Source organism: Hyperolius riggenbachi, chromosome 8 (genome assembly GCF_040937935.1).
Source record: "Hyperolius riggenbachi isolate aHypRig1 chromosome 8, aHypRig1.pri, whole genome shotgun sequence".
Classification (NCBI taxonomy): Eukaryota; Metazoa; Chordata; class Amphibia; order Anura; family Hyperoliidae; genus Hyperolius; species Hyperolius riggenbachi.
Genome location: NC_090653.1, coordinates 37,566,470 through 37,582,317, shown reverse-complemented (window position 1 = coordinate 37,582,317; position 15,848 = coordinate 37,566,470). Strand labels below are relative to the sequence as shown.

Genomic DNA, 15,848 nt, shown 5'->3' with positions numbered 1-15,848 from the left:
CCAACCAATGAAAGCACAGCAAGCAGTTGATAGATGGCAAGCAGCATGAGTGTCACATTGTCAGTATGCAGATGTATGCTGGCTGAGTATACTTGTATGCAAGCATGTATGCCTTCAGCCGCCAAACAGTATCTCAGCAACAGTACCTTGACAGTGACTCTCCAGCAATATGTGCTGTGTATAGTGCTGCTGATCTCCGGGCTCCACGGTGTCATCAGGCAATAAGGCAGTTATGCCATGTCCAGTCCTGATTTATCCTGATTGCCACCTCTAATTGATCCATGTATGCGGTCCAACCTTACAACTCTCAGACCGCTAAAGTTACCCCCATGATATTGTCTGAAATGCTGCCCGACGGGTGCAGTGGAGTTCACACTTCTAATACTTTTAATGTGTTCCGATATGCGTTCACGCAATTCGCGAGTAGTCTTGCCAATGTAAAAAGCCCCACAGGGGCACATTAGCATATACACAACAAATTTTGTGATACAATTGACATAGTGTGATAGTCTCCACTGCCTTCCGCCGGGAAGCAAGACGGACTCTCCAACGTGCATATATCTGCAAAATCTACAGCCACCACAGGTGTAAGTGCCCAAAGTCCGACAATGCGGCCTTGGACCGTCCACACCATCAAAGTGGCTCTTAACCAAAGAGTCCCTTAATGAGGGTGCCCTACGGAAGGCGACACTGGGTTTTGGCGAAACAAAGGGAGATAGTTGCGGATCATTACATAGAATGTACCAGTATTTGTCCAGAGCATGCGTAATCAAATCATGCTCCGAGCAGTACCGGGTACAGAACCTCGTCTGTTGATTACAATTGAAGGTAAAGAGGCGCCCTGGTTGAAATAAAAGCATCTAAAAACAGCTTAAAATCGAGGAAATAATATGAGGTGGCTTACCTCAATAACGAAATCCTTGTATATGACAAAAGATTTTTATTTAGCCTGTGCTAAATAAAAATCTTTTGTCATATACAAGGATTTCGTTATTGAGGTAAGCCACCTCATATTATTTCCTCGATTTTAAGCTGTTTTTAGATGCTTTTATTTCAACCAGGGCGCCTCTTTACCTTCAATTGTGCATAGCTATACCCCCAAACAATCTGTGTTTGAGGGGTGGTGACAGACCACCTGTGGGTGCCCCACAGTGGACACCTGTCCCTACTTTTTCAAGGAGAGCGACCACATCCAGGTCCCGGCTGGGACTACCCCGAGTGGAGTCGGGTTTATGGTCTCCACCTGCTTCCTGCGGTTGGTTGCCCTTGCAACCTCCTTTTGTGAGTAGTAATTTATTGAAATTCCTTTTTTCAATTGCATACTAATATACTACACTATTGGGCTCCCGTATTTGTCTCCTATATTTTTTTCCCTGCAAGGTGCTGAGACACCCCCACTACACTTCGTCTGTTGATTGGTGGATCCAGCTGTTTTATTTGAATTTAGTAATCTGGTCCGATCACTATTGGACGCTCTTTTAAAGGCCTGTCTAAGGACTTTATCATTATATCCACGTGCCTGAAAACGTGTGCGCAGTGTTCCTGCCGCCTGTAAAAAGGACTCCTCGCTGGTACAGTTACGCCGAACTCTTAGATATTGGCCGACAGGAATGCCCTTCACTGTGTGTGCCGGATGACAGCTAGTGGCCTGTAGGAGGGCATTGGTTGACGTCTCCTTCCTGAATAGGCTAGTCTGTATATAACCCGACTGGTCACAGCTGACCATAAGATCTAAAAACAAAAATTTATTGTTGATCAAAATTAAAAGTAAATCTCAGATTACGATCATTATCGTTTAAACGTTCGACAAATGCCTAACTACATATCTAAACTGAATTCTAGCTGCTAGCGTTACAATTAAAGCCTATGTCCAAGGCCGGTTCTCTCATGAAGCAGGGTGAAACATTAGCATCAGGCGCAGAGATTTCAGGGGCAGCATTTTTGTACTGTGTGTACCGTCCTGAGTAGGAATGGGGTGGCTGAGGGGGAGCAGTGTGTTTGTCACAGACTCAGAGCCAGCCAGGGTGCTATTGTGCTGAGCTGCAGCATGTCATGTGAGAACATTAAATGAAGCCGAGTAAATTGTCGGGTGCTGTGCAATCATTCCAAAATAGGGTGGGGTGGGGCTCATCCTCACAAGTTTGCCACAGGCAGAAAAAAGTCTAGAACCGGCCCTGCTCATGTCCACCGAGTTTTCCTCATTTTTTTGCCCAACAACGTACAAAAGCTGATCAGCAGGCCTCAGCAATGTCCTCACTGACTCATTTGGTAGTGATCCATCAAGCCTCTCAAACACTGTGATGCCTTCAACATAACCAGTCTGGACCCAACCGTTAAGAGCAGGGGCGTAACTAGATATCACTGGGCCCCCCTGCGAAACTTTGGATGGGGCCCCCCCTCGAAACTTTGGATGCCCCCCCCCCCCCCCACGAAACTTTGGATGGGGACCCCCACCCCCCTCGCTTTCTGCACAGGAAAACTGAGGACCAATGTGTTTTCCCCATGCAGATAAAAACACTTAGACTTAAAGGAAACATCAGGCAATCTATGCTACCCCCAGATCTACTTACCTGGGGCTTCCTCCAGCCCCTTGCAGCCGACAAGTCCCTCGTTGCAGCTCTGCTCCCAGTATATACATACACACACACAGCCATATTATTTTACTACATGAGAGCACATGCTATATGGAGGAACAACAATGACATGCTGAACATAAGATATAGTATTTACTGTAACTTTGGCAAAACATTCAGAATGTCACTGATTGATACTCTTATTACAGGATCTGGGACTCCATGTGAGACAACAAGCTCTCAATGAAGCAGCAACAGTAAGACATCAATCTCCACTCCATTGTGTTGTAAAAGTATTCAGAGGCCATAAGGTCATTAGCCTGTGTGTGATAAGAATCTAGGAATCCTTTCAGAGTGGAAAAAGGGAAAGTCTACAACTTTTTTTCAAAATGTGACTCAGTTGTTTGTTAGGTTGTACATGAAGTCATCAGAACTTTGCAGCAGTGAGAGACAGATGTTTTTTACGAACCCTAGGGAGCAGGGACAGTGTACAAATTCCAGAGTGTGTATGAGTCCTTATCTGTGTGGTGGACGCATGCAGTCAATATAACAATGGTGTGAGAGCAGAATACGTTTTTTTCTCTCCATGCTCTTAGCTGTCAGTCTCTCAAACTTTTCCCCCATGGGCCCCCTGTGGCTTCTGGGCCCCCCTGCGGAGGCATCCCTTGCAGGGTCTATTGTTACGCCCCTGGTTAAGAGTGGACAAAACTCTCCAACAATTGCACTATTTCATATGCGGTGATACAGCATAAGGGCCTGTTGGTCTATTGTTTATTTAATAGTATTGGCCACCAGGCAGCTGAGCACCTGACAAAGTACGTCAGGTCTGAAACATTGTGCTAGCTTGCTATACTGTAACACTGCATATGAAATACAGCAATTGTTGGATCATTTTCCCACTTTAAGGATCAAGTCCAAACTGGATTTGTTGAATGCTTCATTTTTTGTACCGACAACAGACAGCTAGGAACCCTTTAAAATGCCTCTGACACTTATGGGGGCCTGCATTAAGGATTATGGCGATACAACAAGAGAAAAAGGGCACAGTACCTGTTTTCGTTGTCTCAAAGAATGCAATGTCCTGTTTAGCAAAGGCTTGAAAGAGCAGACCCCGTAAGCGGTGAGTGAGGCGAGAGTGGCAGAATATGAAGAGCCCTCCTCGGCAGCCGGCGGAGATGGAGCTACAGAGAGACAAAGAGGCATCAATACACGTGACAGCTCTATATGTACAACACTGAGACAAAAACAGCCACATGGCATTCACAGAGAGATAACTCAGAACTTAAGCTGAAACGTGCGTGTGTTCATGCACATGCGCGAGTGTATGCGCACATACACACACAGCTACAGAGAGACAGAGAGGCATGAATACACAGACTATATGTACATCACTGACCTGACAACAGCCACACAGCATTCACATAGTCAGAACTCAAGCTGAAAAACACACACACACACACACACACACACACCACACACACACACACACACACACACCACACACACACACACACACACACACACACACACACACACACCACACACACACACACACACACACACACACACACACACACACACACACACACACACACACACACACACACACACACACACACACACACACACACACACACATCTTTTTTCATAAGGTGTGATATCTTTTCATAAGGTGTGATATCTTTGATAAGGGGTGATATCTGAGTTATCACGGTTTAATGAATCAAGCCCAATGTACACAGAACAGCTCTATGGGCTTGATTCAGAAAAGGGTGCTAAGTGTTAGCACGCCAGTGAAAAGCCACTTTGCATGTGCTAACATGCTTTGCACGTGCTAAGTAGTTAGCATATGCAAACTACTTAGCACCGTAGTTAGCACATGTAAACTACTTAGCACCGTAGTTAGCACATGTAAACTACTTAGCACCGTAGTTAGCACATGTAAACTACTTAGCACCGTAGTTAGCACATGTAAACTACTTAGCACACTAGTTTTTTTTTAAAAAAAATCAGTGTTTATTCAACAAAGAAAAGGAACATATGACAGAATATGTAGTGTAGCAGTGCGCCTCCTAACTTTTCCAACAGTAGCTTCAGCATCAATTATCACTGTGGAAGATGAGAGGTATTGTTAACAATAATATAATGATCATCACATAATATATAGAGCTCAGATTTAATTTAAATTTCCAAATATTCTATCTTTTACAAGATCATAATTAGCAAGACCAGGGGTATCTAACCATGGAGATTAGCACCCTAGTTAGCACGGTGCTAAGTAGTAGTTTGCATGTCCTAACTAGGGTGCTAAGTAGTTTGCATGTGCTACCTACGGTGCTAAGTTTACATGTGCTAACTATGGTGCTAAGTAGTTTGTATGTGCTAACTACTTAGCACCCTAGTTAGCACGCCCAAAGCCTTTAGGCGTGCTAACTGGGTTAGCACCGTTTACTGAATCGAGCCCTATATGTTCAACACTGAGGGTAACTCAGAACTAAAGCTGAAACCCATGCATGCTCACACACATATAGCGAGACATCAATACACAGAACAGCTCTATATGCACATCACTGAGCCAACAACCGCCATACAGCATTCACAGAGAGATAACTCAGAACTGCATCACCGAACGAACACACACGCACACACACACACGCACGCACGCACGCACACACACACACACACACCAATATTGCTGCCATTATGCATAACTGAGTGTGTAGTGCTGGAACTGGTGTCAGCTATAGTACCATCAGCCATGAAACTGCTGTTTTATGGGAGAGCTTTTACTTTGATATGGTTTTTAAGTTGGGGACTTGTGGATTGCATTATTTTACAATCTGATAAACTGCAGAGGACCACTTTAATTTTCCCACTGCTGCATATTAGCCCAATGGATAGAACATTTTGTTCTTAAAGGGCTACACCCTCTGACTTGGAATCCAGTCAGCACACTATCTGCACGGAGTTGGTATGTATGTAGATTTTAGTGTGGTTAGTGCATTTTACTCTGGGAGAACTGCACATTGTATATGTATGCATGTTAAATTTTACAATTTTTAGCATTAGTGGTCTTTTCACATTAAATTACAAAAAGACTCATGCAGCAATAACTGTTTGTGTGACGGAAGTAGAAGCTCAAATACAAAATGATCTTATCCTGTTTTCAGGAGAGTACAGAAATCAGTCTCTTATACAGAAAAGTATATTGCTGCTCTTGCTGTATACATGGCAGGTACAGGATATCCTGAGGAAGGGACAGTATACTCACCTTGTGATGGAGAAGAAGGACATAAACCCTATGGCCATCAGGAACTCCGCCTCCTTATAGTTGTTGGACAGGATGTCAATCACGCGCCCCATGTAGTATGGGATGGACAATTCAACTGGGGACAAAGACAGGAATACGGGTTACTCTGGCCTGTTCTGTAAGCACATTATAATGGGATCTAGATTTCCTGGTTTAAACACGATCATTTCACACCATTCCTTCTACCGCAGCACAGTAGAGGGGGAGAACCCTATGTAAACATAAAAAAGCAGGAGGGGGGGGCAGCATGGGGCCAAAAGTGGGCGTGGTCGCACATAAGAAACCACAGCTTTCTTGTGTCCCTCCCATAGTGTACCCCACCTTTATTAATGGCCCCCTCCCCACAGAGCAGGCCCGGATTTACATCACAGGAGCCTATAAGCACAAATGTCCCAGCACCCTAGACTTTGCCCTCCATGCAGGGCCAGCCTTAGGTTTCACAGCGCCCTGAGCGAAACCGGATTTTGTTGCCCCCCCCCCCATAAGTAGCATAGTTGTCCCCATATAGGTAGCATAGTTGCCCCCAGTGTAGGTAGTATAGTTGCCCCATATAGGTAGCATAGCTGCCCTCAGTGTAGCTAGTACAGTTTCCCCCAGTGTAGTAGCATGGTTGCCCCCAGTGTAGGTAGTATGCCCCCAGTGTAGGTAGTATGCCCCCAGTGTAGGTCGTTTGCCCCAGTATGCCCCCAGTGTAGGTAGTATTCCCCCAGTGTAGGTAGTATGCCCCCAGTGTACGTAGCATGCCCCGAGTGTAGGTAGTTTGCCCCAGTATGCCCCCAGTGTAGGTAGTATGCCCCCAGTGTAGGTAGTATGCCCCCAGTATGCCCCCAGTGTAGGTAGTATGCCCCCAGTGTAGGTAGTATGCCCCCATATGCCCCCAGTGTAGGTAGTATGCCCCCAGTGTAGGTAATTTGCCCCAATATGCCCCCAGTGTAGGTAGTATGCCCCCAGTGTAGATAGTTTGCCCCTAGTGTAGGTAGTTTTCCCCCAGTGTAGGTAGTATGCCCCAAGTGTAGGTAGTTTGCCCCCAATGTAGGTAGTATGCCCCCAGTGTAGATAGTATGCCCCCAGTGTAGATAGTTTGCCCCCAGTGTACGTAGTTTGCCCCCCAGTGTAGGTAGTATGCCCCCAGTGTAGGTAGTTTGCCCCCAGTATGCCCCCAGTGTAGGTAGTTTGCCCCCAGTGTAGGTAGTATGCCCCCAGTGTAGGTAGTTTGCCCCCAGTGAAGGTAGTTTGCCCCCAGTATGCCCCCAGTGTAGGTAGTTTGCCACCAGTGTAGGTAGTTTGCCCCCAGTGTAGGTAGTTTGCCACCAGTGTAGGTAGTTTGCCAACAGTGTAGGTAGTTTGCCCCCAGTGTAGGTAGTTTGCCCCCAGTGTAGGTAGTTTGCCCCCAGTGTAGATAGTTTGCTCCCAGTGTAGGTAGTTTGCCACCAGTGTAGGTAGTTTGCCCCAGGCAACCCCCCCCCCCTTATGTGGCAGCGGGCCGGGCAGAGACTGACTCACCTGACATCCAGCTCCAGCGCCAACGTCACTCTTCTCTCCCCGCCTTCGCTCCATCTGTAGTTAGAGCAGGCTACAAGAAAATGGCCGCCGTTTGTCTGCATTTGTGGACATCGGCGGCCATTTTCTTGTAGGCCTGCTCTAAATATAGACGGAGACAGCGGGGCGGCAAGGGGCGACAGGGCGCATGCGCCCTTGAGAGCATGGCGCCCTGAGCGACCGCACAGGTCGCTCATAGCAAAGGCCGGCCCTGCCTCCATGAACCTACAAATCCTCCCCCCCATACTCCACCACAACTGTGCAGGCTTTTCCAGCTTTCACCTCTCCATTATTTCCATTTACCTTATAAGTAGCTACAGGTGCCCCTTAGCATTAGATAACCAGAGGTACCTTCAGTATTAAGTAGCTGGAAGTGCCCCCGACTGAAGGGAGATCTCGTCAGTGGAATGCCGAGAGCTGGGTGAGTAACCTCCCATTTACACTCTCATCAGGACTCTGCATAGGCAAGCAGGGAGGCACTAGGAGAGGGGAGTGAGCCGCCTTTCCATCATTGGGCACCTGTAGGCACGTACCTACAGTGCCTTATGGTAAAATCAGCCCTGCCACAGTGTGTCCCCCACCACCACATTGCTCTGAAAATCTGAGCCACCACAATTGTTTGGGGAAATGGCTTCTGGCCAGCTTACATCTAATGTTATTTATGAGATGTCCGGTAATCATGGACCTCATGGTGATATAACACAACATGCAGAGAGTTCCAGGAACTTACGTGTCAGAGCAAGCGTCAAGAACACAAATGCACCGCTCAGGAATGGCCAGTCTGGTTTAGAAAGCTTGATGAGCCTGATGAAGTTCTCCCTGTCCTTCTTTTGCCCATTACCATTTCCTTCAGGATCTTCTTTATGGAAGATGAGAGGTGACAGCAGGTCCCAGAGCAGACAGGCCAGAGACAAGGGCAGGTGGTAGATGAGGGAGTTGGAGAGGCCAGCGTGTAACTCTGGAGCCTGGGAGGTGAGGAGGTACTGCAGCGTCTGATACAGGGGAGGAGCCAGGCACAGCGTCAGAGCATAGAGTTGAGGTGACGGGATCCACCATGGGCAGGCCAGTTTCTGGGACACGCCTCTGAGCAGGGGGACTTTAACGAGATACACAAGCCACACAGCATCCAAGAAATACACAGGATAATTTCTATACACAAGGAACGTCAAAACGTGGCTCAGGAACGAGTCCGAGAAGAAGACAATTATGGGAAAAAAGTGGGAGATCATTGTGAGGTGGGGTAATCAACTCCCAGACCTGAAAAAGAAAATGGATGACTGAGTTTGTACATAGAAGCCACTTAAAATTAATCTGTACAGTGCACAGGTCGATTTTACCTAACTGAAGATTTGAAAAACCCAACTGAGCCTAAAACCGCCAAAAGGCAAATTCTAATAGTAACTGAGATAAGCAAACAGGTATTCATTGAAAGCCGTTTCACACCGGGGTGGTGCATTACAGTATTTTTACCGCACCCCAACGCCGGGCAATGAAAGTCTATAGAGACTTCTGTACTGCCACGTTACAGAAGTGACGTTTTCACCGCATCCCCGTTGCAGGTCCAGAACTACACTACCGTGTGTCCTCTGCATCAAGTTGCAGTGATCTGCGTCAGCCCAGAAGTCATGTTAGTCTATGGCAATGCGGGGATTTTTTTTAAAATTACCGACGCAACATTTTTACAATACGCTTCCGTGCACTTCTGCATACCCCGAAAGCAGGAAGTGACGGCAAGCGTGCGTCACTTCCTGCTTGGCCCAATGCCAGATGGTGAATACTGCGTAGTAACGTGGTGTTCCCCGAAGGCCTGTTTTTGGCGGTGCGGTGCAGCGCGGTTGCCGCACCGCCAGTTTGCAGTGTGAAACCAGCCTTAAGGGTACCTGTACTGATGTCACATCGTGAGACAAAAAATGTGTATGTACAGTCCCAAGCTTGTAAAGAACTAAATACTCACAGAAGAAAAAGATTTGTGTGCTCAGACCAGTCATCACCTGACATAAATACTGGCTGCCTCAAGTCTATTGACTAATTAAAATGGCACAGGGTTTGCACATTGCATTCCATTACCAGAATATGCAGGATCTAAAGCTACCTCCCTGCTGTATCCTGCAGGAGTTGGCCCACGCAAAATACATTGTATCTCAACAGGGGGGCCGCATGTAGGCCTCCTTGTACCCCCAAGAAATGGGGGGGGGGGTCCATAGACACCCCCAGAGAGCACCTCACTGCCCTGGAGCTTTGCAGCTGCACCTCAGGGGTCCACGACTCCATGCAGACAAGTCATGGCCACACCACTGCCCGCGCTGATCTTCCTGTAACTATGGATTTTTTCTTCCTAATACATACTGATCCAATACTGATTGGACCTGTATGCAGCTACTCCTGCTGGATGCTAGATACTATGATAAGCATCTTTATACTGACTGGATGATAGGAACACTGGGAACATTCCTGACATTGCTGTAAATTGAATTTCTTGCACTTTAGGCCTTTAGAACTTGTTTACACTAGAAGCATTTTTCTCACTTTTTAATCGCTGGCGATTTTTCAAAATCGCCCTGAAAGTGCTTACACCATTATTCTCTATGAGACAGTTCACATCTGAGCGGTTCATTTCCGATCCGCTCAGAAAAGCGATGCATGGGCCATTTTTGAGGTGCTTTTGCCTCAAATTAACAAGCCGACACATCATTGCATTCCAGCGGTTCTGGAGGTGTGTTTAGCTTCTAAGGGTACAATGGTTAATTTGCATATATTCAGCAGTGATGCACTGGGAGACATCTCAAGCTCACTCCAACCTGAATTATCGCAAATTCTTTCTGTTTTAGGAAAGCAAACTTTTGTTTTTCTTAACATCTTAGTAAGGGGGCTTTTAGGACCATTGTAGTCCCTTACACACTCCAATGAGTTCTGGTTCACCATGAGCTTGCTGGTTAGTCTGTACCTCAATGGAAGATATAGGAAAAATCACAAAATCACTTTGTGCAGCGATTGCGTTTGCGTTTTTAAGACTAAACACATTGGGCTCCATTCACTGAAGCGTGATAACGCTTATCACGGCTGTGCGCACGATTTCAAGTGTGCAAACCTTTACGTGCGATAACTAATGACTTCGCGTGCAACGGCGGGATATCACGTGATCAACTTCAGTATCACGTGATATCACTGCAGATCACGTGATATAACTGAACACAGCACATCACGCGATCTGCTTGAAACTTTGTGCGCGATCAGCGTAGCACCATTGCTGATTTCAGTACCGAACTCTATCTGCTTAACGTGCGAAACGCTGTAATTATCACATGAAAATCGTGCAATTGCTAAACAATCGCTAAACTTTTCACACGCAAGCGTTTGCACGTGAAAATCTTTAACACGTGATAACTGTGTTATCACGTTTTAGTGAATCGAGCCCATTGCATTTATTCATTTCCGGATCAAAGAGTTAATTTCCTGACTGACGTCAGGAAGTTAAAAAAAAAGCAATCCCGTGGCAAAACCGCTTAGAAAAGCAGATCACAAAAAACAAACAAACAAAAAAAAAACAGCGCACAGAAATCGCGTAAAAAAATGCCAAACGCGGATGGACACATGAACAGAACGCATTGTGAACAAGGCCACACTTCTCCTTTGTCACTGTCCTTGTACTTTGAAATCCTGCCTCTGAAGAAGAGTTTAGGGCCGTGAAACGTGCGTTAGGCTATGCGATATGGAATTAACTCGGGACTAAAAGAACTTATATTTTATTGTGCTGCCCCACATTTGATCCTCATGTTTATTGTAATGAAAAGCTACCTTTTATAATTGATTTTCAATACAAAGCCTTAAAACCCTCATTATTTTTGTTATTTAGAGGGGTGGCCTTGGTATGCGGTACATATTTCTATACACCTAATAGGCTGACACTGATTAGAGACAGTAAAACATTCAACCTACTTTGTAAAAGTGTAAACATAAGATAAACCCTGGGGTACTTAAAAAAGTCATTTTTAGGAGTAGGAGGATAAATATAATTGTTTATTTCATCAGTTTATTTTCACCTCGTGTTCACTTTAAAGTGGACCTGAACTCTTGCACAAGACAGGAGGAAAACAGAGAGAACTGCACCCTGTATGTATTTAGAGAGTTTAGCCTCTCCAATTCCCCCTCATTTGTGTATAATCACAAGTTATAATCTGATCTCTCCCCTGTGTCACATGACTGCCTATGGCAAAGATGGCAGATAAGATTATTTGAAAGCACAGGCTGTAAACAATATGTCTGCTTCTATGAATCAGGAAGTAGAAACAGTGCAGATTTATTTTAAGATTTGTATCAGCTGTAACAAAGAAATGTTTTTTTGCCCAAAGTGAACCTCCAGACCAAAAATTGACTCAGCAGCACTGAAAAGGCCTGGTGTTTCTTTAACAGTTTCACAGCATTAAGCTGGCCATACACTGGCCCGATTTGCCGCCGTTTGGACAGCAGATTCGATCACTGGGATCGACTCTGCTGCCAATCGTTCACGCTACACGCCGAATTTCGATCCATTCCGTCCGATCCCGTCGATCGCGCTGTGAGGAAAATAACCGTCGATCGCCTGTGGGTAAAGACTAAGAGCGCATCGCTAGCGGCGTTCGAGTGCCCGACGACCGACGCAATAGAGCCGCATACATTACCTGCTCCGCCGGCGCGACTCCCGGGTCTCCGCTCTTCTTCTCCGTCTCCGCTCTGGTCTGATCTCCGGCATGCTTCCCTTCTTCCTGTCCCGGCAGGAAGTTTAAACAGTAGAGGGCCCTCTACTGTTTAAACTTCCCCCAGACAGGTGGAAGGGAAGCCTGCCGGAGAGCAGACCAGACCAGAGCGGAGAAGAAGAGCGGAGACCCGGGAGTCGCGCCGGCGGAGCAGGTAATGTATGCGGGATGGGGGGAAGCTGCGGCAGCACCACCACCACCACAGATTGTGAACGGTTTCAGGCTGAAATCGGTTCACAATCTGTTTGCAGTAAAGGTAGCCATACGATCCCTCTCTGATCAGATTCGATCAGATAGGGATCTGTCTGTTGGTCGAATCTGATGGCAAATCGACCAGTGTATGGCTACCTTTAGAACTTTGTTCCTCTTATACAAGCCTCATTTTTAGCTGCACAGAAGAAAACTGCCTGGGCATGTTCCCCCCTGATACTGTGCAAAGCATGATGGGATTTCTTATATTGTTGTTCTCGTTCTGCTGTTTTGGTGCAATTTTTTTTTTTTTTACGGTTTGAATTTGACATTTCAAGCCTAGGGTGCGCAGCTGGGAGGGGTTATCAGGACACAGGACAGTTGGACAGACACAGACAGCTGTGTCTCATGCTCCCTGTCACCTCCTTTCAACCAAAAAGATGGCTGCCCCCATGACAAAGATGGCTGCCCCCATGAAATCATAAACATTTGCCTGTTCTTTTAAAATAGTGTGGGTAAGAGATTATATTACCTATCTATTTTAATTAACATAACTAATGTAACTTGATGACAGTATGTTTGTTTAGGCTGAGGTTCCCCTTTAAGGGCATATTCACAGCGGGACGTTGCGTTGTAAATCGACATTAACGTCGCAACGCATAAAAAAGGTGGTAATGTGGTAATGCATATAAACGCTGCGTTCCCGTGGCATACAGTAGATACAGTGGAGCATACAGGCAATGAAAAGTATGCCTCTCTGTATCTGGTAGCATCTGCGTTTAGCGGTAACGCACTGCAAGCAGTGAGTTACCATAACGCAACATTTACAACGTGACTTTACTATCGCACTGTGAATGTCACATAGGCTTAACATTGCAGTGCGTTATCCTGCGTTATAATGATTTTATACCGCAGGACAATAACGTCCCACTGTGAATGCGACCTGAAGGTTATTATGCTGTTGTGTGGCTTTTGGAGCCGAGAGGAGTTCTGAGTTCAGGTCCGCTGTAAAGCAGACAGGGCAGTGCTGTAGAGGTAGCACTTGCAGTGCATTGATTTCAATTTTGGCTTTAGGAAATACAGTAAAACAAAAATAAAATGAAAAAAATAGTACAATCCCTTTCATTGAATAATGTTTAAGGACTATCGTATTTCATGAGTTTTCCAGCATATTTGTCCTTTTCAGAAGAATAGTTATTTTTTTTTATATTCAAGGTCAGGATTGTGAACTCTCATTGTATTTCCTGATTCGCAGTTTGTATGATCGGCCATATTACGAGAAGCCAGGCGTAGCTGTGAAATGGCTGTTTGGGGTGAAATTGAAAGCTACACTGAGGTTCCACGCTGGCAGGCGGCCAGCATCAGTATGACTGACTAATTGCTCGTCTGACATGGAAACTGTCACGGGTAATAAACAGAAGCGTGAGGAGAGGAGGGACCGAGGGGAGTCTATCATTTCCTGAAAGCTGCACCATTAAAGGGAACCAGGCACCACTTTTTTCCTGGTCTAATAGCTATAGGACCACCAGCCATGTTTTCCCTTCTAGCTGCCCATTATTTATCCCACCCCCCCTCCCACTGAAAAGAGGGACACAGAGAGCCCAATATGGTGTAGTATGTACTGGTAGTAGAGGAAGAGATGATAGAGTAAATACAATATACTCTCAGGCAACCACTGATAATGCAGGTGAGGAGATTAGACCTGACCCCACTCAGGATTAAGAAGTCGCTCTCTGTAGATGGGAAAAGTGGGGTAACAGACACCTATCCACCAAGGGTGGACTTGTACAATGCCATAGGAATACAGAGGCGCCAAAAGAATAAAAGTATCTAAAAAGTTTAAAAATAGAGGAGGCAGTGGTGGACTTGCCTCCTCCAAGCGGACACGAGATAATATTGATGTAATATCAAAAAAGCAGTTTATTTATACACTCCACAAGATCATACAACCCGGTTCACAGGATTGATTACGCTTCTTCGGGCAATAGGGATGGAGCATATACAAACAGGTATGTAATTCAGCCAAGTGCCATATGCTCCATCCCTGTTCCCTGAAGAAGTGGGGTCGATCCTGCGAAACATGTTGACAGATTAACTGCATGCTTGTTTCTGGTGTTATTTAGATACTTCTGCAGTCAAACAGACCAGCAGGGCTGCCAGGTAAGTGGTATTGTTTAAAAGGAAACAAACATGGCAGCCTCCATAGTCTTCTCACTTCAGTTGTCCTTTAATGACACAATCCATTACTGTGAACAGCCCCATTGAATTGTATGGGCTGTGAGTTGATAAGCAGAATTATTTTGCAACGCAACTGAACACTAGGGCTTAAAGAGACACTGAAGCGAAAAAAAAAAATGATGATATTATGATTTGTATGTGTAGCACAGCTAAGAAATAAAACATTAAGATCAGATACATCAGTGTAATTGTTTCCAGTACAGGAAGAGTTGAGAAACTCCAGTTGTTATCTCTATGCAAACAAGCCATTAAGCTCTCCGACTAAGTTAGTCGTGGAGAGGGCTGTTATCTGACTTTTATTATCTCAACTGTTCCTGGACTATTTACTTTTCCTCTGCTAGAGGAGAGGTCATTACTTCACAGACTGCTCTGAAAGACTCATTTTGAATGCTGAGTGTTGTGTAATGTGCACATATTATAGAATGATGCAATGCTAGAAAAAACACTATATACCTGAAAATAAAAATATGAGAATATTTTCTTTGCTGCTAATCTTCTAGTAGTTATTCATAGTACACAACCAATTCACTACATCATATTTTTTTTTTCGCTTCAGTGTCTCTTTAAAGGATACCCGGGGTGACATGTGACATGATGAGGTAGACATGTGTATGCACAGTGCTAAGCACACACATAACTAGGCTGTGTTCCTTTTTTGTTTTTTTATTTCTCTGCCTGAAAGAGTTAAACATCAGGTAAGCAAGTGACAGTTTCTGTCCGGGCCGGGACCAGGTTGGAACTGGGTAAAGCTATAGCATAACCCTCACTGATACTTATCAGCAACTACAGCCATAAAATACTTTCCTGACAGTAAATGGCTTCTGAGAACAGGAAAAAGATAAAACGGGTCAATAATTGATAGATTTGAGCTCTGACATACTTCAATGAAGGTGTCATTGAGCAGAGACAATGAAACAGTAAAAACTTAAAAACTAGATTTTAATATAAAAAAAAGTGTGGGATATCTAAAAGAGTCATTTTTAGGAGAAGAAGAATAGATACAATTGTTTTTATCATCAGCTTATTTTCACCTCAGATGACCTTTCATGCTGGGAATACACAGTGCGTTTTTGCGGCTCGATGCTGCCGCCTGATTGATTCCCCGCTCCATTTCGCGCCTGATTCTCTTATCTACCAACCATTTGTTTTTCTTATCTTTTCCCATTGTTCCCTATGCAAAATCAAGCACGGAAACGATCGGGCGGGAGATCGGACATGTCGGAAATTATCAATCAAGCCATCTAAATGGCTCAAAAACGTACCTTT

At 45.2% G+C, this 15,848-nt stretch overlaps 1 protein-coding gene across 1 annotated transcript in view; it reads right to left on the bottom strand.

Annotated features, from left to right (window-relative positions):
- Positions 1 to 15,848, bottom strand: part of LOC137528732 (antigen peptide transporter 2-like) — a 40,148-nt gene that overhangs the window by 17,731 nt on the left and 6,569 nt on the right. Inside the window, exons 2-4 of the mRNA XM_068250252.1 lie at positions 8,153 to 8,679; positions 5,845 to 5,959; positions 3,624 to 3,754 (exon numbers count right to left, since the gene is read on the bottom strand). Of these exons, the coding sequence (XP_068106353.1) occupies positions 3,624 to 3,754; positions 5,845 to 5,959; positions 8,153 to 8,651 (745 nt within the window). The 5' untranslated portion in view covers positions 8,652 to 8,679. The remainder of the gene's footprint in view (positions 1 to 3,623; positions 3,755 to 5,844; positions 5,960 to 8,152; positions 8,680 to 15,848) is intronic.